The 26,335-nt window shown below is 41.4% G+C and overlaps 1 protein-coding gene across 3 annotated transcripts in view; it reads left to right on the forward strand.

The window, feature by feature from the left end:
- The window catches only part of ST3GAL1 (ST3 beta-galactoside alpha-2,3-sialyltransferase 1), a 76,956-nt gene extending 58,373 nt beyond the window's left edge, over positions 1-18,583 (forward strand). For all 3 annotated transcript variants that reach the window (XM_042786111.1, XM_033011795.2, XM_033011796.2), the window contains exons 3-7: positions 6,568-6,764; positions 8,627-8,806; positions 13,073-13,118; positions 15,654-15,773; positions 17,625-18,583. In XM_042786111.1, the coding sequence (XP_042642045.1) occupies positions 6,568-6,764; positions 8,627-8,806; positions 13,073-13,118; positions 15,654-15,773; positions 17,625-17,798 (717 nt within the window). In that variant the 3' untranslated portion in view covers positions 17,799-18,583. The remainder of the gene's footprint in view (positions 1-6,567; positions 6,765-8,626; positions 8,807-13,072; positions 13,119-15,653; positions 15,774-17,624) is intronic.
- Positions 18,584-26,335: the final 7,752 nt, after the last annotated feature.

Raw genomic sequence — 26,335 nt, forward strand, 5'->3', positions numbered from 1 at the left:
TAATTTTATGATGAAACACCCATTTTTGCTATGAGTCTCACATACTCCATGCGTTGCATCCTTTCATCTGATCCTTGGCCATGACTCAGATTTCCTATCACTTGTGCTTTTTCTTGCAACCTTCCTTCTGGTCCCCACATTTCCTAGCGGGGCTTTGCTGGAGCCGTGAGAAGGGAAGATGGCAAGCTCAAGTCCTGGTTCCCTTTACACTGAGGTGAGGTTTCACCAGGGACCTGATCTGATCTAACAACTGGCAGTTTTCAGAGGAGAGGGGATACCCCAGATTGAGCTCAGCACATAAGAGGATGAGGTTGTTCGTGGACACCTTGAGTGTTGAGGCTTGTTGTGAACTGCCTCCTGATTGCTTCTGAATACAGAAACCAGGAGGAGAGGGTGGGATGATCAATCCTGTCTTTGGTGTAAGGGCTATACTCTTGCAGCACCCCAGGCTGAGGGGTCCTGTAAGACATGGCTGGGTGGGCAGGGTGACTCTAATAAGGGGGATCTGTCCACAAAGGCTTCTATATCACCCCTGAGGGAAGCTACTCTTCATCCTGCACTCAGACCCCACTCTGATTTAAACGTGAGGTTTGAATACATTCTCTTTATAAAAAAACAAACAAAAAAAAAATAAAAGGAAGAAAAAGCTTGGGACTTTCAGTACAGAAGTCCGAATTTCTGATTCTCCTTGTAATGAAACTGGAAAAAAAAAAAAAAAAAAACAGCGTACAAATATCTCACTTGAGCTCAGTCTGAAACAAACTTTTTTGGGGTGAGGGTTGTTTATTTTTCAGTTAAATTAAAAATAGTGACTTTCAGGACAGCTCAAAGTCTTCTTTTAGTTACTCCCCCCTCACCCCTCCCAGCCCAAATAAAAGCTGTACTTTAACTTTCAGGGCTGTGTAACCCTATTTTTAGTGTTTTCATTAATTTTCCTGAATTCAGGTCAAGTTCAAAGGAAATATACCACTTCAGAACATAAAAAAAAAAAAGAAAGCAGTTTTTTCTTAGAAGATAAAAATAAATCTTCTAATATTTCTGTACTTTTTTCTACCATATTTTTTTTTCAGCCAGAAATTATCTTCAACCAGAATGTATGAAATATTTTGGTGTCCACCAAAACTGCATTGTATATTGGAAATCAGTAACTGAAAATACTTGCCATAATCTGTGATAGATGGATAAGGTGCCTTGACTCCTCTGAAAGATGCTTGTGGGTAAATCCAAGCATGATGTGGCCTCAGCTTCTCATTGCAACCTATTTCATATACACACGTTACTTTTCCAAGACAGTCAGTGTCATTTCTGCAGTAATTCCCTGGTGCATCGTGTCCTCACTCCCTTTTTGCTTTTCATTTTTAGGTTCATCTTCCAAGTGATTCTGAGACTTCAGCCAGTCTTAACGGAAACATTGCTCATGGCCATGTTTTATACTTGCTTGCTTTGCCAACTCAATAATTTGTAAATTTTTACTATATTAGTACATAAATGATGAGGCATGAGGAAACCTGAAATTGCTTAAACTTCATTTTAGGGGAGAAATGACTGTGCATACGCTCTCAGGAACTGACTTCAGACCAGAGTGGTGGTTTCATTACGCTGTAACTGAGAGAACGGTGACTGCACCGGAGTTATTTGTTATAAGGCTGTCACTTTCCTGTCACGGGGAGACCCATGTGATGTGCTTGGACTAAACACAGACAGAGCCCTTGACGGAGAGGTCTCTGTCTACCAAGCTCAGTCTACCCTCCCTTCCCATTAACCTCGTGCTGTATATCTGAATAAGTATTATTCATCCAAATACCCCTGTAGCATTAGTATCCCTCCACTTCTAGGAAAGTGAGGACTGATTTCAGAGCCTAATGACCAGTATTTGAGATGAAGTGACATCTGGGGCCAAAGGGTGGGGTGGTTTCACTTGCTCATAGCTCTTCACATGGCTGCCAGGTTGTTTCATGGTTTATTTGGAAAATAAATGGTTCAAGCTCTTCCAGCTTGGTAGGATGTGGCCTTTTGGAAGGAAGTATTCCTGGCTGGTTTGAATAAAATTGTGTTATCCATACTGGAGTCAGTGGTACCACCTGTGCAGGTTGGAGAAGCAGGGAAGAAGTCAGTGCCATTGTCCCTGCAGCAGGTCATCTTGCTGCACAGGGCAGGGCTGTTTCTGGAGAAGGCACCTGAAAATGTACCTGGCTGTTTCTGTGATCATGGAAACAAGGGAGCTGTTGTCAAGGCTGTTACTGACTCTTCATTTGCTTAAATCTACCCAGCTGATAAACTCTCTCTTGGTTACTTTAGTCAGGTAACAAATAATGGCCCAAATTCTCTTCCTGGGTACACCCCTGCAGCTGCTCAGTGTTTTCTGTGACGTAAAGGTGAATTGGAGTCTTTCTCTCTCAGAGGTGATCTGGGCGTTAATAATACTCCAGACTAACCAGCTTGTTAGAAATTCCTCCCTCTCCTCTCCTTCTCCTTTCACTCTCCTCTCCCTCTCCTCTCCTCTTCTCCCTCTCCTCCTCTTCCCCTCTCCCTTCCTTTTTCTCCGCTTTACCTCTGTGTCACTCTGTCTGTCCATCTGCCTTCCCTTATCTTAGACTCAGGAATTGTGCGAGTCTCAGTGTTTTGGAATTTAGTACCTTATGTTACATAATGCATTTCTTTCTGTTAATATTTTCTTATCCACCTCCTTGAGCTGGTTCACCTGCAAGTTTTTCATTGTTGATCCATGACACAAATGCTGTGGACATTTCCACTAAATTTAGTAACCTGTATATAAGGAAACAGGGCAAGAATTACGTGCTGTAATACAGCATAGCATTTATTTATAGTTTTCTTCTTTTATTTTTGAGGGGGTTTGTCATTGTTTTTTCATGGTCAGAAAGTAAAAAAAATATAAGATCAGAACCTGCTGTTCTAAATCCAAAATAACCCTGTTGAAGTTGATGGATTAAAGCTGTGATAAGTAAAATCAGGCTCAGAGCTCCCTGGCAATCTTATCTGTAGCACATTGTTCATAAACTACCACATTATAACAATTTTTATCTCAAGTCTTATGATATTTGAGGGTTTTGCTTTATTTTTTTGGAAGAAAGCTCAGCTCTTGAGTCCATGTGATTAGCGTATGTAAAAGAAAATGTTAGCTTTTAATTGTTACATTTGTAGAAAAAAATGTAATATACAGCTTAAAGATTTGCTAACCAGACAGCGAACAAAAGGGCATCCCCAACACATGCATTGGGGAAGTCATGGAAGCTGTACTTATTTTTAAGACAGCAGCAGAACTACTTGGCACCTGAGTTATGTAGTTTGAATGCTCTTTGTAGAAAATATGCTCAAATACTTTTAACCAGAAGTCTTCTTTAAAACTCGGATGCTGTCTGTGATACTTTTAAAGCAATACAAAGGGCTCAGTGCTTTGAAGGTAGCGTGTTCACAGCAGAAGGTGGTACCAAATCCAGCCCAGGTCCCAGGCTTTAGTCCCAGTGCCTGCTACAAGCCCAGTCCCACCTCGTGGTGTACTGCTTGGGTGCAAGCATGACATTTAGACCCACCTTGGATATACTGGGAGAACCTGACCCTGGGCTACCTCTGGCAGCCCCCGCATACGTCCAGGTGGGCTGCAGGTCCAGGGTCTCCTACAGCAAGGACAGATGGCTCTGAAGGTGGTCCAAGCCCATGGGTCCCTCTAAACACTGCAATGCATTCTGCCAAGCTGCAAGCATCCTGCAGCCAGAAATGAGGGCACACAGAGCTAATAGAGGCAGGGTCTTTGCTCCTTAGAGTAGCATGGAAGTGACCCGTTCCAACAATGGAAATAATCAACCATCAGAAATAATACAATTTGGCATATGCATCTTATTGTGTGTTATTTGCATAATATATTCACATTATATTCATATTTGAGAATGCATATATTTGACAGACACAAATCATTAAATAAAGCCTGAACTCTTGAAAGCCCCTATATTCTTCCCCTTAATCTCTTTGATGCATAGTAATAGCAGGACATCAAATACAACAATAATTATGCCATATTTTCCAGACTAAGGAGGCATTTTTAAAATTGATGGCTTCCTTTTAACCTCTCCTTCAGTCTGCAAAATGGAGATTACCTGGATTTGCCCCACCAGGCTGTTGCTAGGATTAATCTTTGTACAGTGTCTTATATCTGGGAAACGTTGCGTGAGTATTAATGCCTCTGAACTGCTGCAGCGAGGCAACTAGCAGCTGTGCAAAGGAGATTCTCAAGGGGCTTTATTCCCTCTTTATCTTTTAAAAACTTGGAGCTGTCCCAGAGCCACACAGCACTGTTATGGCTCTGCCTTACACGGCACGGACAGACTTTTACCCAGTGCTTCTGTTGATTTATGGGAAAGGCCAGACTGGTGGGAGCTTGTTAAAAAAAAGACAACACTGCTCAAAAAAAATGACAAAAATTTGGTGTGAGAAACTGACCTATAATTGACTTGTAATTGTAATGGTATTAAAATGGTCTTTTTCAAGAAGTCAAGTAAACATTGTACAATGAGGAACTGGCTGCACATTAAGTCTGAACTTTTAAAAACTATCTGCCTTGGAGTTAACCAGCTTCACTGCCTGCTCTGCTCTGTTTTGCTGAAATGTCAAAGACTAAGCAGTGCTGATTGAAGATTAAGCCTGAAAAGTGTAGTCCAATCACATAGTCACTGAGGAAATTAAAACAGCACCTTTAATGATGGATGTCTTATTGTATGGATGCTCAGCACACCGTGCAATAGGGTCATCATCCTATTTGAGGCCACTGAGAGAATCTCTAACATAAGTAATAATCTCCGCTGTGGAAGTTGTGTACAACTGAGGGATTGTAGGATGATGGTGTCCTGCTTTCAGGTTGGTGTTGGTGCCTAAGTTTTAACTTGGTATCAATAGCGTTACTCTAGACTGACAGCAGCATAGCAGAAAGAAAAGGCATATCCCTGTTCTATGTAAATGAAGATGCCTTTCCATAATAATGTTTCTTACCATTTTAAGTCCTTTCATTTTCTGATGCTACCATTCTTTCTGAAAAGGCAATTTAATTTAATAAGGGGGGCTCAGGCACCTAGAATTTTCTGAAAATTACCTTTCTTATCTGAATTTTCTTAGGCAAAATCAGTTCAACAACAGGTTTTGGGGTTTGTTTTTGTTTTTTGTTTGTTTTGTTTTAGTTTGGTTTGTTTTTTGTTGTTGTTGTTTGTTTGTTTGTTTTTCCCCAGAATAACTATGTTCTTAAAAATAATTTAGTTCATGTTTGGTGGTTTTCCCTTTCATTTCTTAAAGGTTCTTAAAGTCAGCTCACCTTTATAGAGAGAGAATATCCATGGGAGTATGCACATACATGTTCAGATAACTCAAAAATAAGTTACTTTTTAAAAAAGCGTTGGATTTTTCTACATCGTACAACTAATACTACACTCTAAGACATCTATGAAATCTCCATTTATTTTAAAATAAAAAAATATGGTGATATATCTGTTTGTGCATGAGAGCAAGATAGAAGGACAAATTAAGAGTTTTTGGTGCAGTCAAGGCAAATGCATCAGAAACTAAAGCCAAATTGCCCCAGGCCATTTCTGGGAGTCGTGGGAAAAGGTGTTTCTCCTCTCTCCCTCCCTGTCTCTCCTTGCCCTGGGCTGGCAGAGCAAGGGCAGAGCCCTTTGGCAGGTTTTGTGAACTTGCAAGCAAGCAACACCACAAAAGTGAGTGACGCTTCTTGTGAGCCTGCCAGCACTCCCAATCTCTTTGTAGCCCTCAGAGAGCAGAGCCCCAGAAAGGGAGTGTCTGACCATCACCTGCCCTGCATCTTACCTATACCTTCCTGATCCAGCCTTTGTTTCCACCATGCACCACAGAGTTGCTACAAAAGAGTTTCCCTCCATGGCAACAGACACAATGACCAAGGTCCGGGTGGTTTTCTTCATCCTGGAAAATTTTTTAGATGATTTTACATCCCCAACCCTCAGGGCTAACTCTACTTTATTGTAGTTCCCTATTGCATTAGCAGATGGTTCCTCCACAGTCCAGCACAACAGCAACAAGATCTCCCACTTCTGGCATATACCAGAATTTGTGGAAAGGGTATCAGCCACTTCTGTGCTCTGTCAGATTCCCTAAGACTCTTCTGTCCTTCCTAGGAGGGTTAAAAGAAAATTTATGACTGTCCTAACAGAAGACATCTGGCCTAAAGTGGAATTAAGTTTATAGACACCATAGAAACATTCATTTTGCTAAGGTTGGCCTTGGGGAGAACACATAATCTGCTCTGCCATGGCTAGTTAGAGACTTGAGGAGGTATGGGAATCCAAGGAGAAGAGGGTAAATGGGGAATCAAGTTAAAAAATTTAATGGGAAGGGATTTTTTGCCTTTTTTTTTTTTTTTTCCACACTTCTCCCAACCTGAAGCCTTGTAATGCATACTGCAGGAGACAGTGTCTGCAGGTAGATGTAATAATGGTCTTTGAGAAGAAAGATATTTGAAGCTATATTTTCCAGATGCCCACAGAAAAGCTAACTATACTGGTAACCTGGAGTGATTTTTCTCCCTAACAGAAATTGCAAGGAGAGAAAACTCCGAAGAATATTAATGCTACTCTCAAGGAATTGTTTGAGATCATTCCTGGGGATGGGGATCCATTGCAGGAGAGAGGCACTTACACATGCAGACGATGTGCTGTCGTGGGCAACTCTGGGAACCTTCGGCAGTCTCAGTATGGCCAAGATATTGACTCCCATGACTTTGTGCTCAGGTGAGTAAGCACCACCTCAGCTCCAGATGTTAAGATTCACTGTTTTTTGGGGGGACAAGTGGGCAAACAAGATTTCAGGGGCTATCAGTGAAATCTGGTACTTAGGTCAAATCTAACTTCCAGGGATGTAAACTATGTGTGTTGGAGATATGACATCATGTTTTAGCTTGGGAAAAAAACATGAATAGACATTGATACTGTAGCTTGTTCTGCACTATCCATAATTGCCTGCGTTTAAAAATATATCTGAAAAAATCTGCAGTTTTGAGTAAAATTTATTTCTGCTGCTAGTACTCAGAAGTGATCCTTTTCACACTTAATTGACTGTATCAGATTTTACTTTCTTGCACTGGTTCATTCTGAAGCAATGGTGGGGTAGGAAACCAAAGTCACTTTGCAATGGATAGTAGACAGCTGGTCACCTCTTTCTTTCAAGGCAATGAAGGTTGGGTATTCTGTTCCACTGAGTCATAAGTGGGAACTAGATAAGCAGAGCTGACCACCCAGAGGGCAGCCAAGATATCTGGGCTAAGTTCATCTCCAACGTGTTGTCCAACTTTCACACTGCAGCTGCAAGCATGATCTGGGAAGCTATGCAGGGCAGGTCAGAGGGCTTGGAAGGGAGGGATTTCTATTGAAAATACCACATGTGGGATTATATTCTCAGAAATAGCAACTTTTAGTAGGAATTTGTGCACAGAAGTCAAGAGTGGATCAGCTGAAGATCAACGCTATTTGAACTGTTAAGCTGCTTTAGGCCACTTGGCTTCCAATGTGGCTTGGACAGGCTGTAGAGTATTCAGATGACATCTAAATGTTCACAATAAATCATTTCAGGAGTTGCTTCCTTCCTTTGTGTGCCTTTCCCTCTGCCAAAAGTACCTCCCCAAAGGCAGAGGCAGACAACCTGGTCTTCAGATCCATAAAGACCCCTCAACATTAGTCCTGCAGGTTGCAAATATGAGGAAGCTGAGGTGCATTTATGCTTAACTCCGTGTCCCTTGCTAACGAGATAGCTGCATTCTTGTGTGTACTTTTTTATCTTCTGTAGAGGTATTTCTGCAGTCCTGAGTTCAGAGACCCCCACTCTGTTCATTGGTACACCAAACATAAGGTCGCCCTGTTTGGCCAACATGTTTTGACTGAGCCCAGGTGGGCCCTGGGCACATCTCCATGCACTGACCCCAGGGTTACCTAAAGCATACCATGTGTATGCAGAGTGACCCTAAGTAGATGTATGACGGCTGGAGGACATGCTACAAAGTAAGGTTTGAATAAATGAAGTGTCAGCAACAGGTCCTGGATTTGTCACTGTGGCTTGGGTGCCTTTTCATGGGAGGACCTTAAGAAATATCTGCTGCTTCTCATCACACGTAACATGGATTGACCCTAGACATCCAGATATACCTGTACAGATGGAGGGTGAATGAAACTTCAAGAAGTCAAGCTGATGGACTTTAGGGCAATATTTTTCTCGACTGCTGGAAGCTGCAGCTTTAGGATGAAAGGAGATGTGTCCTCATGGACTTATCACTATTTTGGCCACTGACTGTAAGGAAAATGCAGGGATGTGCTCAGAGATACCCCTGTTTGGTAGACACTCCCATTCAGTCAAAGGAACCCCACACTGAATTTGAGCTTTCATTCACTGTTAATTTATCCACATGAGTGATGGTCATTTCATCCTGCTTGAGGAACCTGTCAAGGCTGCCTGAAGACCATGCATGAAGGTCTCTCCTGAGCCACAGGAACATTTTCCTGCCACCTCAGGCAAATGATCTGAGGAAGATTCACACATGTTTGTAACTACCTAATTCCTCTCCTTCTTCTTAACTCTCTCACTTCTTACTTTTGGAGTGCAGAATGAACCGTGCCCCCACTACTGGTTACGAATCAGATGTTGGGAGCAAGACCACTCACCACTTTGTTTACCCTGAAAGCTACAAAGAACTGGCAGAAAATGTGAGCATGATCCTGATCCCCTTCAAGACCCTGGACCTGCGCTGGGTTGTCACCGCTCTCACCACAGGCACCATCAACTTGTGAGTAAAGGCAGGCTGGAGGGGTGGGAATTCCTGCACCTCATGTTGCTGTGGGAGATAAAAGCCTATGCTGGACAAATCCCTGCTTCTGATATGGCCTAGGGGATCTTTACGAACACTCTCAGGTCAGAGTTCAGTCCTGAACACTTGCTTTCTAGGAAAAGTTTAATGTTATGTGCAGTCTTTGAGGTGAAGATCCAGATCCAGCTCTTCACATACCCACACAGTGGTCTCAGATAAATGTAAAAGTTTTTGCTTCTGGAGGCAGCCAGCTTGAGCAGCAGCTTCATGGGCTTTGGGGTTCAGTGCCTCATTTTGGGCTTCTGCTTATGCTTCCTTCTCTCTGGTCCCTTGGGAGTACAAGTGCATCCAGTATGCCTGTACCCAGATGTACTCATCAGAAAGCCATCTTCAGAATCAGGTGTTTGGTGGGTTATTCATTTAGTGGTGGTCCTAGACACATGGATTATCCCACCTGAGGCACTTGGGTGGCCAAGTGGTCCTCCAACATATATTAGCCCACTTGCAGAAGAGGACAAGGAGACAGAGAGGGACGTGCAGGTTGCTCACATAAAGCAGTGAGAGCAGAAGCAGACCACAGCACTTAGTCCCCCATCCACAGCATCCTCCCCTGGACAGGTCGGTCAGGAGTTCAGTCTGGTTTTCCTGGTGGAACATGATTGAGAGCTGTGCAGAGAAGACACTATTGTTTTGTGTCACCTCTGTGCCTAAGCCTTAAATTCACATGTTCTACCTGGCAATAATGTGCCACTCTGGTATTTATTCTCTATTTCTTCGATATGAGTGCTTTCAGAAGAAATGGTTGTGCTGCTTAATGTATTTATGGAAGCACTAGAACTAGAAATATGAACAAAGCACGTTTCTTCTGGATGCCTGCTAGCAGATTCTCTCCCTTCCTGTAAACTGTCTTTTCATAATCCAGAGAATGAAATATATGACATTTGTACTGTGTGTGAGGTTATCTGCTGGATGTAAAACCAGAGCCTTACAGGATTGCTCAGTGGCACCCTGCTACACATAGACTGCAAGAGCAGATCAGATTACTTTATTCCAGGAAGAGATATTTCAAGACATTTGAACTTTATTTCCCTATTTCAGAGTCTCAGAAGATTAAAAACTTGGAGAAGTATGTCCCTGTTGACTGGGCATAAGACCCACTTTGTCATATCCATGCCTGTGCTAGGAAGAGGACCCCACAGAGGGCCAGTTGCTGCCATCATCATCCACCTGTGTTTCCATCACTGTCACTGCTCTGTGCCCAGATTGCAAAGCTAGTCACTATTTTTTGTCGATTATTTACTTTCAGAGTGGCAGCAAGTGGGTTGCAGCGGTAAAGTTGAGTGAGCCTTTAGCCTGTCAGGAAGATAACTGGTTGACTACAAGGCAGTCACAGCACATGAAAGGAAAAACAAATTTGCTTTAAAAATTACAGGATATATTATATATTTATAATTAGATTGTATACATGGGATTGGCAAGCATCTGGTATAAATTAGTGTGTGAGTATTTAACCACATGGAAGAAGTATTTTAAGATTTTTGTCATACTCAAAGCAGGGAAATTGCATAATTAATAAGCTAGTACATTCTGGAATAATAAACCCAGAAAATCATAAGCACACAAATCTTAACAATATATATAACATATTTTTATGCTAGCAGAATAAACCTATGAGCACACATTAAGCACAATGTCAGACAGAGTATATAAGGAAATTGTTGACTGTACATTTGTAAAGGGGAAAACATGAAATAAAAATAAAACCTATTTGAAATTCTATATTTTGGAAAAGAAGAAATACTCACCTCCTTACCCAGACCTGTGTGGCCATTATGACTTCTGCACAGGCTGCCTAATATCAACTGAGGTTAGGTTAACAAGAAGCTAAGTGCACTCATAGTTAAAAAACATAAACATTCTGTATTGGTTAGACCTTTACACAATGTTTAATTTTCTATATCCCATTCAAATTAAGTAATAATTTCCTAAGACTCAAAACCTGTGAATCCCTCATACTCTCTTCCCAGCAGTAGTATAATTCAAGCAATTTTTACTGTTCAAAACAAAAGCCAAACTGCAGATAGCTTTAGTATTAGATTGAATCGATAGCTGAATGATTCTCTCAGACATGTCCCATTTGACTGATGGATGTTCCATTTCAAAGTTGCTCTCTAAGACTCAGCATTATCCCAGAAAGGCTCAAGAAAAGTCTTCTGGGACAGAAAACCTTCAGGCCTTCATCACTTAAATACACAGCCTAGTTACCTTAACTTGCCTTCTGCAAGTCTTTTAGGAATCTCCATAGTAAAAAAAGCTCCATGTACCTCCACTTGGTTTGGCAAAGAGCAATTTTTGTATTCCTTATAATGTTCCACATCTTTCTCTTACGTCAAGTGTACAGTAAATGTCTTGTACAAAGTGTCCAGTAATGATGGAAGACTTTACTAGAACTTTGAAAAGTGGCTCATAGAAGATATTTCCCAAATTATATGTATTATACTTGTAGCCACCTTCATCATAGGCTTCAGTATTTGTCCTGCTCCAGTGTGATACTTACTGGGTCACTAACTCCCTGGCTGCCATGCAGTCCAGGTTTTACATGATCATAATAGCATAGGTCTTCATTTGATCTTAATCAGTGTGCCAATATTTTCCATGCAGTTGTATGAAATTCTGCAGCCAAGTGACATCAGGACTTGGGTATTGCTTATGAAAAAATGAAATATCCCATGAATAAAATGACTGTCATCTGACAAGAGCTACAGCAGTCTCCTGGCTGCATCAGAGCTGTCTGCAAACACTGTCTTGAACATTGCATACTGTTCTCTTTGGTTTTCTACTGTACCTAGTTAGATGTTCATGAAATATGGTCCTCTTGTTTCCTTCACATCACCTTTTTAGAAAAGATTGACTATTTATATAATAATGAGGTGATTTCACCAGCAAAGAAGCCCTTTGTGTCTTCATAATCACAAAAAGAACATAGGATCACCAAACCTACTTCTACTGACTTTGCTAATTCCCCCAGGCATGGGAAGCAGATGCAAGGGCATATATGCTGAGAGCAGATTAAGATGTCTGCAGGGGTGTCCCCTTCCCCATAAGCATCTTGTGTCACATCTCGGGAGGGCTGGAACCCACCCATCACCTCTCCCACTGCATCCATCCCAGAGAAGGGATTGCAGGTCAGGGATGTCCAGAAGTACCTAAGGAGATGAGGACATTGTCAGATCACCGCTGGTTTGGGAAGATTTAGACTAATGTTTCCAAGTGCTGATGATCCATGGTTGAAAAAGACACAAAATCTTAATGACATGAACCTTGTTGTTACCAAAAATCAAGTAAAAACATTTAGATTGAACTAATGAAAGGCTTTGGTGATTGTCCACAAGCCATCTAAAAGGTAGTCAGGGTGTATTTTGGGATATACTCCAATTATGAGACCATTTCACCAGAGTTTTTTTCATCTGAAACAAACTCAGGGAGATTTTTTTTTTTACAGCACTCATGATGAGCTGTGCAATGCCAGCATGCGGTATGCATGAGATACAGGGAATAAAAGATTTTTTTTTTGTTTTCAAGACATGACTCGTGATCTCAACCCAGTCATGAGGTATGACTTGGAAGTTTTATACTGGGAACTGCAGGAAGCCTACAACATCCCCCTGGGGAGGAGGGGCATAGCTTGCTGGTGAGGGGCTGTGTACTGGGAATGCTCGAGTTGCACATAAACAGAGAAATTATGAACTCTGCTACCACCTACTCTGAAAATCATGCGGTGGCTACAAGTATTAGGAGGGGAAAAGTCTCCCCCTGGTGGGAATATATTTTTCTTCCATGAAATTAAAATGGAAAACCCTTCTCATCGTCAAATTGCAAATACAGCTACAATTATGACCCAAGAATTAGAAGTGATGGGCTCCACATAATATTGACTGTACAGTATATTGTCAACTAAATCCTTGGTGTCCTACCATCAATAATTAACTTGGAAATTTAAAAATGTAATGGCTTTCTATAAAGGTGTTTCAGTGACATGTCAGTTCTTTTCACATTGTATTACTTAATTGCAGCCTCATTTTCCAACAACTTTTCAATTTATTACTTTAAAATAATTTGAATTTATTACTGTACATGAAGAATAGACTTTATTTATTTGGAAATACTTGAAAATATTAGTATGTTGGTCTTTTATTAATCTTGTTTGTTGTTTTTTGTTTGTTTGTTTTGTTTTTCATTGAAAAGCACATATGTTCCGGTTCCACGGAAAATCAAAGTCAAAAAAGAAAAGGTGAGAAATGCTGGTTTGTAAATTTGTTCTGCTAATCTGCTTGTAGGTATTTTGCTTCTTTGGGAGACTACAAGAATCCAAGGAACCCCTTGACATTCATAAAAACTGCAACAAAAATGCACACACTTTATAAGGCTTAGCTAAACTAAAAGTTTAGCTTCGGTGTGCCATTCGGGCCATAGATCAACCACTAAATAACTGAGGTTGGAAAGAAACTGATTTTGTCACTATGCCATTGCATTACCACTGTTCTGAAGTTGCATTGCTTCCTTTGGTACCGCTCAGGGAGATTTAAGTTGCACCACTGGCCAATGGTGCTCAACCTCCACAGCAGTTGCTTTGTTCCCACCAGTTGCAGTCATTTGGATGTTACAACGCTTTGAGCTCTGGAGAATCTCTGGAGTTTTTTTAAATTAATTTGATTGTATAAATGCTAAAGATGTTTCTCACTCCTGGTCAGTTCCTTGTAATAAGGAGCTAAGTGAACTCTGAACAAATAAAACTGTGTGTTTCCAAGTCAGTGGAGAATTCATGATAGTATCAGTGGCTCTTGGGGAAGGCTCTTAGCCCACAGCTGTAATAACTACTTGTACCCTATTAAACAAGCTTGCAGACAGGGCTCAGGCCAAGTCCAGTCTGGTTTTGTCCCAGGTATGTTAATACTCTCCCAGGAAATGTTCAAGCAAAGGTTGCAGGATAGCACAGACCAGGGAATATTCCCTGTTTTGCACTGGCACAGAACTGAGCAATGTGGTCATGATCTGTGCCAAGCATTCCCTCAAGGGTAACAAAATACCTCTGGCCCATTTTGTTTCATAGTGTGAATGTGTAGAAGGCAGTCAGTCAGGGCTTCACTTCTGAGAAAGTTGAAGAAAGATGGACAAACCTGATACTCACCCTACAGAAGTCAGAAGAGAGTACAGCTCATGCATGCTGACTCATTGACCGAGTATGCTGTGGTTTAATAGACATGCCCTACTGCTGGAGGCAGGATTTCCCATGGGGCAGGATGGTCATTCCCATGTTGGACCTTTAGCCACCATGTGAAGACTGTTGCTGTAGCTGCGTGGTTTGAGGACATAAGCAAGGCACGTTATGTAGGGAGAGAAAAGAACATTTCCTCTTCCATAGACCTTCCAGCAAAATAAAAGTCTCATTCGCTCAGCCTTAGGATAAGCTGATTTTCAAAGAAGCTCAGGCTCCTAATGTCTCAAGGGCTGGTAAAGTATGACATTAGCCCAAGAGCATTAAAATTACAGCTTAAAGCACATGTCCTTCATTCGGGAGACCAGGTTTTGCCAAAGGCTTCAGATGAGACCTTTAATGAGTATCAGTTTACATCCCAGTGCTTCAAACTGTAGACCTCTAGAGAGTATTAAATAATCACTTAGCTCATCCCGACCTGTTGTGAGGAACATAATAACCTCTGCAAACCCCTTGTGAGATGCACTACAGCAGGTTGTTAAACTCATGTCACAGTTGAGTAGCACCAGCCCAGGGTACAGCTGGTGATATGCAGCAGCTTCCCAAGGAGCAGGGAGGTGAGAAGCTTGTATTTCTTCCCACACCGTGCAATGCAAAACACCCTGCAAGAAGCGATTACACATAGATACAACATCAGCAATTAACCTCTGACTTTATAAAAGGAAAATCCCTGCAGCTAACCAGATAGCACTCAAAAGCTGTTACTATAATTACAAACAGCATGGCGGGAAAAGCCTCTCTTTGCCTGATTCAGGCAAGGGGTTTAAAACCAAGGGCTCCCACCAGTCCTTGGATTTACTCCACACTCAGGTCTGATCTTAAGTTCTCTGTCTCCATTAGAGGGCCTCATAATTTCCCCAGGAGATAATCAAGTGCAATTTATGTCTTGTAAAACAAACAAACAAACAAACAAAACACATAGAAAAATAGCATGTTTGGGAAATAGAAGAAATGCAGCTGATGCAACCTAACAGGCTTCCTGTTAGTTCACACCTGACCCCTGGTTTCCTTAGATCTGTACCTATAGATACCAAGACATAGCTGGCATATTCTGCAGAAGATACAGTTGCTCCTATGTTCCCACCGAAATTAGAGTTGGACTCAATGATCTTAAGGGTCTTTCCTGACCTAAATGATTCTATGAAATCTGGCATAGCATCTTACGCTTGCCTTGCTCAGGCCTCCAACTCCCCAGAGGTCACCTACATTACAGCAGAATGCTACAGGGAGAGATGGAATGCCTAGTTTTCTTCTCACTTGTGCCATTTCATACCCTTTGTTTTCAGTAGGAATCATCCAGGATTTATATTAGTGTAAGCAGGTGGGCTATCAAGACCAAGGAAGGCACATTCATGTGTAATTGCATATGGAAAATATTCTTGAATGCACTTAACTATGAGACTTTATTTTTTCCTTTCATCTACCCTCAGGAAGTAACTACTATTCCTTTCTCCCCCACTCTCCTACCCCGGTATCCTTTAGGTGATGACATGATACCCCTGTTTTTTTTCCCAAGGTATTTCACTAATGAGTCTTTCCAATTTTGCCTAGATCCTGGTTTATAATCCAGCTTTTATGAAATATGTCTATGAAAACTGGCTCCAGAATCATGGGAGATACCCTTCCACAGGCCTTCTGTCTTTGATGTTTGCACTCCATGTATGCGATGAGGTAATGTGTTTGGGTATATGGATAAAAAAATCAGGATGTTTCACACTGAAGTGCCAGAAACATCCCCTGGCCACTCAGCCTTTATTTCCCCCTCTCCATCTTCTCTGCCATTTGCTTCTTCAAACAGATGCAGAGTTCTCAGTAACATGCAGATATGCTCAACTGACAACGATGGATCATTTTAATGTCAGCAGGTGGTAGGGTTTAAGATGCATTCCAGTGGAATATAAATAAACATAAATAGTGGGATTACACTTGGTATCAAGACATCTAAATATGGTGTCTGTGCCTATCGTGTTAGAGGAAGTCCCAATTATATTTTGTCTCACTGTTGAGGCACCAAGACCCATTGGTGTTTCCCTGGGCATGCCCTCTGCCTCCAGCTGCCAGGCCAGAAAAGTACAAATCTCCTGGCCTTGTGTGACATCTATCTGTCTTAAGTAGATATACTGAGTACTCCAGGACATCTCAAATGGCACTTATGTTTGGGAAACTTCACTGAGATCTAATCTGTCTAATCAGTGGAACCAAGAAGCTGATTCAGCAAATCAACCTTCTGGTAAGACATTAGGGAAGGAGGATCGTTCCCTGGTTTCCAGTGACTGTGCTGCTTGAATCGCCACTGACTGTAATGGATGCTCATGCACCTCCATTTGGATATCTAAACCTTAAACGTAATCCTACATGAAGAACTTCAATGACCAGCTCTTACATAAGCCCATTTGGGGAATGTAGATGGTCTATTTTCAAACCCAAGCTTGTGGATTTATACAGTAAGTTATGGTAAATGCCTCTGCTCCAGCAGTTACTTGAGGAAATTCCCAGGCTTGAGTGATGTCAGGTGCTCTTAGGTGATTGGAGACTTATCTAGTTAATGTAAGGCCAGGTCAAATCTACAAAAGCCTGCAAGCATGCTTATCAGCATAGGGGGATAAAAATCACTATGCTGGGAAAATCTCTAGCCTGGACACAGATCTGCTGATGAAAGAGAGTTTTTGTCAGCTAGGCCTGTGTTGTGTGGAGAGGTGTTGGAAATACTCCTAATGATGCTGGCAGAAATTGTACTATAGTCACGGCAGATAGGATGGGTGGCTTGGATGGAGCCTGTTTTCTGGTAAGCAGGCAATGAGTAAGGCTCTGACATTACCTAAAATAATTGAAAACTAGCTTGTATTTAGGTGGGTCCAGGTGTGGATGGATTAGGGTGCTTGTTCTGTGGGCTATGACCCATTCAAACCCAGACATATTGCCACTCTCAATTTAAATAAATCAACTCTGATGCTTGGACTTTTACCACCAGAAGAGACAGGCATAGCTATCAATGAATGAGCCTTTGGGAGAGGAAAGACATGTGCACACACAAAGAATGTAATGCCCATCTGCCTTTGAAACAACTGCAAATGTCATATAATTAAGCATATAAGTGGGGATTGACATGGGTCATCATTTGGAAGACTAGGAGCAAACCCCCAAATTTTCCACTCTTTGTGGCCTTAATCAGGTAGAGATTCCCATCCCAAGCCACTGACCTCCTGAGGTCAAACATCATGCTTAGGGGACAGGAATGTGTTTTTCATGTTGTTAAACAAGAATTCATTGACAGAAATGTCCTTTTCTGTCTGAGTTCATGTATGGTGGTGATCTCAGCACAGCTTAGGACGTAATGTCCCTTAAGCTTGGGCCATTATTCTGTTGTTGTATCTTCTCATGCAGCAGAATAGCTTGGCACACCACTGAGGTCTTCAGGCACTGCTGCCTTTAAATAAACTGAGAATCAAGAGTTTCTTCAACATTTCCTATGAAGATCGATTGCTTTCCAGACCATAATACTACTTTTCTCTTACTTTCTAGGTGAATGTGTATGGTTTTGGAGCAGACAGCAAAGGTCACTGGCATCATTACTGGGAAAACAATGCTTCAGCTGGAGCTTTCAGGAAGACAGGTGTCCATGATGGGGATTTTGAGTTCAATGTAACTTTGACTCTTGCCTCCATTGAAAAAATAAATTTTTTCAAGGGCAGATGACCCTGGCCACGGGGAGAAGTGGGGGGCTGCAATTTCCAACATGCAGCAGAACAAAGCTCAGTGAAGATGATCAGGGTGCCAGCCAGGTTTGAATGCGTGAATCTGCAGTGGATCTGGAGCGTCTCACTGCTGCAATGCTCACCGCAGGGAGCTCGGCCAAGGACTGGCTTCCACGCTGCACGTGATTTCCTATCTACAGATAGCTGGGAACTACCAATCAGATGTGGGAATAAATGAATCTCTGCTTAGGCTCTGTGGCTTCTGATGAAAGATCTGCCGATTGCAATTAGGGGAAACCTGGGCACAGGAACTGATGTTTTTGTGTCCGTTCTTTCCTCGGGTAAGGCAGAAGATCCTCAAAGAAGAGTGAAAACAACTTCTGGCACCTGAGACCCACCAGGGCAGCTGTGAACATCATAGTAAGGATTACCTCAAAGAAATGAATTCACTTCTGCTGTTGATCTTTTTGAACTGTTTCTTCTGTTTCCTCTATTACTTCTGGTTCCATGCTGTATTAAGGAAAAACATTATGAAATTTCCTGGAGTAGTAAATATTTCAACTATTGCCTCATTCTGCATTATTAGTGTCTAGAAAATATGGATCAAATCATCTCTGATCTTACGTTATTTAATATTGCTTCCTATACAGCCATAATGAGAGATAAAACAATACTGAAAACTCCAGCAAAAAAAGTGGCCTTTTAAGCCACTTGTTTGTTTGTCTGGTTTGGTTATATATAATTTTTATTTCTCTTTTTTTTTTTTTTTTTAGTGGAAAATATTCTGGAACATTCATTTTTATTTAATCAGTTTAAGGTTGGAAAGTGGACTTTTTCCTTTCAGTCATTTATATGTGCCTTTTATAATTGTGCAACAGATGTGATTTTTTTTTTAAGATGACAAATACTAAATTAAACTTTTTTATAAAAAGGGGAGAAATTAACCAAAGTTTAGTCTCCATGTGGTATACTTTTTTAGTCAAAAAATAATAATAACAGCTCCTATATTGTATTTGAGCAAACACAAACAAGACTAATTTTTAGAGGTAGCTTTTACCTTTTTTTATGGCAAAATATCCAAAAGTTCCAAGGACACTTTTCTTCCTATTTTTTTACAAATTTAGAAAGTGGTATCTCTTTACAAGGTCTCTGTTTGAAATGGAAGAAATATCATGGGTTGAGATATCAGCTAGTAATACAATAGGAATCTTTTGCCTTGTAGCAGCATCTACAAGGACACAATCTAAGCAAGCTGATCCCACAATGTAAGCCAAACTTCAAAATTATGTGCATCTCTGGAGGAGTTAGTTTATTAATGTCAGTACCTCTAGGCAGTTAGAGGAAGGAAGTGACAGTGGAGATTTTATATCCACTAATCTTTGCTGGAATCAATGTGTTTAATCCTCAAGGACAGATAAAGTATGAATTCAAGAAAAAAGTTCAGGTAGTGAAGAATGGAGAACAGTGGCTTCTTCTTCCCAATATCATGAAAGTAGGATTCATGAATTATTGACCCATTCTCAGCTCTGGTGAAGCCAGTGGAGTTCTTGCTACAGACTTCAAGGGACTTTAGATCAGGCTTGGACAAAATGGCATATCTAATTTTTAATTGATTACAATAATTGGAGTTTGTGGGAATTTAGAAATCATCATCTAAATGACTTGTCTTTCATGCATCAGTTATAGTAGCATGTCCAAGTAGATGAGTAGCTGAGCTCAGCGAAAGTCTAGCACTTCAACCAATAATGTGATTCCGTCAAAGCTTTATCCTCTTGTCTTTCTGTGCCAGTTATTAACAGTGAGCTCCCTTCCAAGGCAGCAATTCATGGCACAGTGACAAAGTCCTATGGAATATCCCTATTTTGGGCCACAGCACCACTCACTAACATGAACTGCTTTACCCACATGAGTATTACTGAACTCACAGCAGATAAAGAGACGAGGATATCAAATATCTTTGCAGAGAACTGAGCTCTTTTCGCTGTACACACATGACTGCAGTTTAGCAATACAAAAAGGGCAGGATTTTCAAATCCTCATGCTGAGACCTGTTCATGATCCTCATGTTAAGCCCTTCCTCAGTGGAACTTGCCTGCATGTCACAGGCACAGCAGATTCAATGACAGAATTACTGTTTTTCTAAAAGAATGAACTGGCTCTACCTGAACCATGTTTGGTTGGTTGACACATAACCAATGTTTAAATTGTTGTTAATCAATATGCTTCTAGTGAGATGACACAGTAATATAAGCAAAGCAACTTTAAGATGAGAAAGGCTCCATGGAAGACCCCAATGGAATCTTCACCCTATGACTGGATTTTAGAGATACTTTTTTCATCATAAGCTTCAAATATTTTATTATATTTTTTCTCATGGACAGATGTTACTAATTCAGAAACACTTCATTGCTGTTTCAGTCATTTTTAGAAAGACTTGAAAGAAAACTCATGGTGGTTTGGTACCCAAATGCCATTGATTTTTTTTTTATCACAGATGGCAGTTTGGGATCAAAGAGAGTGGTAAAAAGAAATCAGGTATCTTCTAGCCTGTGTTATTCTGAAAGTTTCCTTTTCCTATTCAAATTAAATTTACAATTTTCCCCTGAATATTCTGTCTCTGACATTACATTATGAAACATTGTGGCTCATACTGTCATGGATAGGTTTAGTATCTTCATCATGGAACAACCTGCAAATCCCATTTAATATTCTTGCCAACAGCAAGCAGCAACAGTGTACAACTGATGTCCATTTTTTAGAGTGTGAGGAGAGTAGACAGTGGACCTCTCCAGATGTAGGATGAGTGATAGTCTGTGCTAACACATTTCTATTCCAAAGGAACCTTTTCTAGAGTCCTTTAGGCAACTGATAATTGTGTTAGATCTTTGTCTCAGTTTCTCCACAATTTTGCTGCTCTTTCAAATGCTTTCAGAATAAGGAGATACCAACAGATGATGCTGAGGGAAGAATTAATTCCCACTGACAATGTTGAGGACTGTCTGTGTTCCTGCTGGAAACATTATGGGTTTATTTTGTTTAAAAGAACAACAAAGAAAAACATTTAGCAACATGTCAAGGCTTCAAGCTCTTGAACTGTATTTACCACCACTGCAAAGTCTGAAGCACTCCTTGAGTGTGTGTTTTTTTACCAAAGCCAAATCTCTTTAGCACTTTTTTCTCCCATGTCCAGACTTTCTTCTTATTTTTCTTTGACTACACAATCAATTATGATAAGAATTTTTTTTTTTGCTCTGATGGTGGAGAGTCTCACTTCTTTGACATTTTATTTATTTAATTTTACAGTATGATATGAATCAAAATAAATTTTTTATTGTAATCAAATCAAAGGTGTTTCTCTCTGTTCACACTTCTCACAATATTTCCATTAGCTCCTAGAACCTCCTCTGTCACATAACAGTGTAATGAAGCCTTAATCCACTTCCCTCCCACCCATCATTCGTGTGACATCAGCAGAGGAATGCATGCTTCAGACTGCCAGAAAGCCTGTGGCTGTGGGCATCGCACTCTCAGTTTATGGCAGCTCTAAACCTCTCTGGGGAAAAAATTTAAACTTTATATGCCTTTTGTCCCCTGATGGATCTGAGCTGTATTTAGGTGATATATAATAGAAATTAAGACAGACTCAGAAAGAAGTGGCTTGAAAAGAGATTCAACTCACCTGTTCTCTGGGACTGACAGACCTGGCTCCCATCATAGGAGAGATGTCGAGGATCCACCTCAGGTCCCCATTTTAAGGGCCCGATTTAGTTGGTATGATTACTCAAGCACTTTAGTCATAGACGGTTTAGGCTGACCTTTAGAAGAACCCAATCTAGGAGTTGTATATCTTTGATGTTACAAATGCTGGTGTCAGTAGATGTCACTTCAGCATGCCACACTCACTCATCTGTGTCACCATGGATTTACTTGGGGAGACTCCACCTTAACTATTTCTTGTGGACCTCATAAGCTGCTCAGTTTCCATATGTGACATTTCCATTCAATGTTTAAGGAAGTGAGTGGGGCACACAAACTAGTAGTGGTGCAAATTGCACATTCAGATGCAACCAACCTGGTTGCTTAGCGGTAGGAGCTCAAGAAGTCATCACAGGACACTTCAGGAAGCTCCTGTTCAGATACAGGCAATGGTCTGGTGGTCACAGTAAGAGCTGCTCTCTAGTGGGACCTTCAGAGGACGAAGCTATCAGGAGCTTCGTCACACTTTGCTTTTCAACCCAGGCTCTAAACAAGCTGCATCAGTGATATATTAACTACCACTATTGGATACAACCCAGCCAGCATCACAGTTGTTGAAAATGAGTGGGAGGTGGAAGCACAGAGGTCTGAGGAGTTAATGCAGTCACTTCAATTCCCCAAGTCTGGTTTCTGCCCAGAGCTTTTATAACCAGGCTGGTCACAGAGTTGTTCCAAACAGAGAAAGTAGGAGGGCTAACCTGGGATGACTGGAACTGGACTGTGTTTCACAGTGGCTCTGTACCTTCATACTTGACACTGTGGGAGGAGATGCAAAACATTTGCTCCTCTCTCACCCTCAGCAAAGCAAAATACACTGGGGAACATTTTGCTCTCTTAAAAATAATTTTGCACTTTGATTCATGTCCACTAACAAGAAGTATATTAAAATGCAGCTTCCTGGTCTGAAATGATTTTTTCAGGAAATTAATTTGCATAAAACCACAATCTAAAGACCTCATGAGACCGGTAAGACATGCAGCAGTGACAACAGCAACATCCAGACAGATGGACCAACCACAGGAGTTGGACAAAGGACTTTGCTTGTACCGTCAAATAAAGAAAGAAAGTACCCACAGGGGAACAATATGGCTTCCGTTCATGGCATGGGTTCCTTTGACGGCTTACATTCAGGATAACAATTAAACTCAACAAATGAAAAGGCAAGGGTGTCCCTTGTCTCCTTTACAATCTCTGGTTTCACTTGTCTTTCCTACAGACTTGCAAGGAGCAGATCTCATTACATTTTATTATCTTCAGGCAATGTGAAATAAAATGGGGTTCACACAGTGAAAAGTTCTCCAAGGTTAGGTACTTTTATGCAGAGAGAAATCTCTGTGTTTTCAGTTCAATTTTCTCCTATAGGAAATGTAACATGTTGCTTTACCCCTTAATTTCTAAGGTAACCTGTGGCTGACAGAATATAAATAAATCCATATGGGAATTTGTCCGTGTCTGTGACATTAACACTCCTACCAAGACTGGACATTTCCCAGAATAGTTACTTTTTTTCACAGAATCAGAGACTCCAGAGTTACACAGCAACTACCAGCTGCCTCCCAGTCCACACAGACACTAAATCAGTAAGAAAAGCATCCTGGCCTCTGCCACTAACTCTGCATCCTGCAGCACCCTGATGTTCCTCCAAGGATGCCCCAGCCAAGCCTCCAAATCAAGTGTTATAACAAGGAGCTCCTTACAGTGGTTTCTCCCCATGTGGATTTTTGTGTTCCCCTCCTTGCTTTCCTGGAGTTGGCCCCAAAGCTGTCAACATCCAGGGGAGCTGCACACTGCTCCCCCAGCCCAAGCCCACAGTCTGAGGCTGGATGTTTGAACGGACTGGCCATACTTGAACTGTGCTCTGAAGCATGTCCAGTTTGCAGCCACATCATTTGTTCAGCCTGCACATATGTGTGAGTGGGTTTCATATGGTAGAAAATAATGGAAAGAGTGATTTCTACTCCTATTTCTCCTTCAAGTGTTGGAGGATTTTGTATAACACATCCTCATGTTCAGATATCAGAGAGTGGGTATGTGTGAGCAAGTTCCCCAAGGTGCTGATGAGGCATAGAGCTTCTGCCTGCAGGGATGGAGTCACAGGTAGAGTTATGGGAGTGACTGATGACCAATGATTGCTGGGGACATCAAAGATGTGGCTGTAGGGAGTTCTGAAAGCTGTCAGGCTCTGTCATTTGAGGGTTTGATTTGAATAGGTAGGTAAGGAAATAGAAATAAACAGAAGTAAAGATCAGGACAGGCTAAATATTAATAAAATCAGTAGAGATTCTAGAAAACCTTTGGGGGAAAAAAAAAAAAAAAAAAAAAAAAGTAGTGTTCTAACCATTTGTTTGGTCCATCAGAGTAGGTGGATCAGGAATGAATTAGGCTGGTGACGCTTTTGGACAAGGCATGTTTTGATTTGAACCCAGCCAACAACCAAGCGCCCACACAGTCACTCTCACTTCCTACCTGCTCTCCATGGAACAGTGGAGAGAATAGTAAGAGCAAAAGCATGAAATCTCATGGGTCAAGATACAGTTTAATCATAAAGGAAGAAGAAAAGCCAAGCTATGTAAAGACAATCAATCACTCACCACCTCTCACCAGTAGACCAATGCCCAGCCAGTGTCTGAACAACTGCCACCTTGGAAGACAACCCCATATCTCCTTCTCCCTCCACACTAGTTTATTGCTGAGGTTGACGTTGTATGGGATAGAATAACTCTCTGGGCACTTTTGGGTCAGCTGTTCCAGTTGTGTCCAATCCCAACCTCTTCCTCACCCCACCTGAGTTTCTGAGGGGGGCAGAGTGAGAAGCAGAGAAGGCCTTGACATTGTGCATACAACAGACAAAACTCTGGTGTGTTATCAACAGTGTTTTAGCTACCAATCCAAAACACAGCACTATATGGGCTGCTATGAAGAAAGTTAAATCCATTCCAGCCAGACTATTATAAACTTGAGACTTCAAGAAGTCTATGGATTCAAAGTGTGCTAAGACCTTTCCTGAAGTCTGAGAGCAGGTAATACCAACAACACCCAAGCTGAATCTTTAGGTCAAATTTACACTAAACTAAATTACAAGTTGCTTCCCATTACTCACCCACCCCACAGATAATCCCCTGGAATCAGGTGAGATTACTACTCATCACTAGCAAGAATGACGTGATCCAAACTAAAAAAACTAGGAGTTGCTTCAGGAGGAGTACAGCGATGGGCACTGGTAGCAGTTCAATTCTTGTTACTGTAGAAGCTGGAACACTATTTTAAACCAACAACCATGGGGAATGAGAAATCACTGGTTTATGTGGCTATGTGCATGGTGTTTGCTTCCCTCCCTGGGTCAGCACAACTTTTCCTTCCGTGAAGGTGTGGACCATTCCACCAGTGACAGTCCTCTCTGTGGTGGCTTCCTGGGGGTCCAAGGGAACTTCACTGCTTGTCACCAGTTGCAAATATGGCCCACAGCTGCATGGCTTTAGAGCTTAGCAGAGAGATCCAGCAGATGCAAGTAAATGAGGCTGGAACAATGTTTTTTATTTCCTATAACAGCAAAAGAATGGGAAACATCAGCATGCATGCAGATTAATGGGTGTCTGAGCAGTGAGATGTGATTAACTCATTTTAGTCAGTGCTGGGGATCTCAGCACCTCATTAGCTTTTTCATTAATGGTTACAACTAATAACTGATGAATGTCTTTGTTTCGGCAGTAATGAGTTCTCTTTCTTAACAGAGATGGAGTTTTCCAAAGGGTGACAGTGAAAAGGAGAGGAAAGGAGCCCTCTAATTACTGTGCTAATGGGGCACCTTGCCATAACAGTCACTGATCCAGCTGTCCTCCCTGCACCCTTGTAACTGGTCCTGCAACATTGGCACAAGCAAATGTGCAATGTGCCAAGCACACTCAGCAAGCCAGAGGGAGAGGACCCAGTTCTGGATCCTGAAAAAGAAATCAGCCCAAGCTGCATGACAGTAGATGCAACAGCCTTGGAGATCCCATCCCCCTCCCTGGGCTAATGGGTATGAAGGGCAACAAGTGACTGGAGATGCACAGGGAAGGGAAAAGAAACACTGAATAGAGATAGGAAGCAACAGTTGCTTTCAAATGGAGCACTCGGTGCAGTGATTTGTTTTCTAATAGATTTTAATGATTTCCCCACTAGAGCGTGCTGTTTTCCTGTTCCCATGAGTTACCCGCTGGCTTCTGGAGCACGCAGCTCTCATACCAGCCTGTGTCACATCGCAGGCTCAGAGCTTGTTCCCTCCTGACACTACTATCTTCACAGCTATAAGGCTTGGGATTTATTTGCTAAATCTATATATTTTGACTTCTGGATGAGAACTAAATGCAGGAGCCTGCTGTCCATGAAAGGTGGGGAAGCATGAGATGGGATAATGATGTTATCTGTGCAGTTTTCCTTTCCTGTTTTGAGAGGAGATGACACTCCCAGCTATGCATGTGTTATTTTTTGTACTGACCCTTTAGAAATGATCATAATTAAAAAAAAAAAAAAATTATTCCTCCTTTGAAACTCAATTCCCTGACCAGGGGCAAATATTTGGGACTCCTGGCTATGTGTTAATGCTCAAATCTTTTTTCAGTTGGGGATGTAAAAGGCTTTAATTATACCAGACAAAAATGTCCTTTGTGGACCTTAAAGGCAACTCAGTTGTTTCTAACAAGACTTGCATGTTATGCTAGCAATATAATCAACTTGTATAGTTTTGGATTTATTTGTTCTCAGCCATAGTACCGAGATGTTAAATGAGGGGCAGATATATCG

Source organism: Tyto alba, unplaced genomic scaffold (assembly GCF_018691265.1).
Source record: "Tyto alba isolate M040663 unplaced genomic scaffold, T.alba_DEE_v4.0 Super-Scaffold_9, whole genome shotgun sequence".
Lineage (NCBI taxonomy): Eukaryota > Metazoa > Chordata > Aves > Strigiformes > Tytonidae > Tyto > Tyto alba.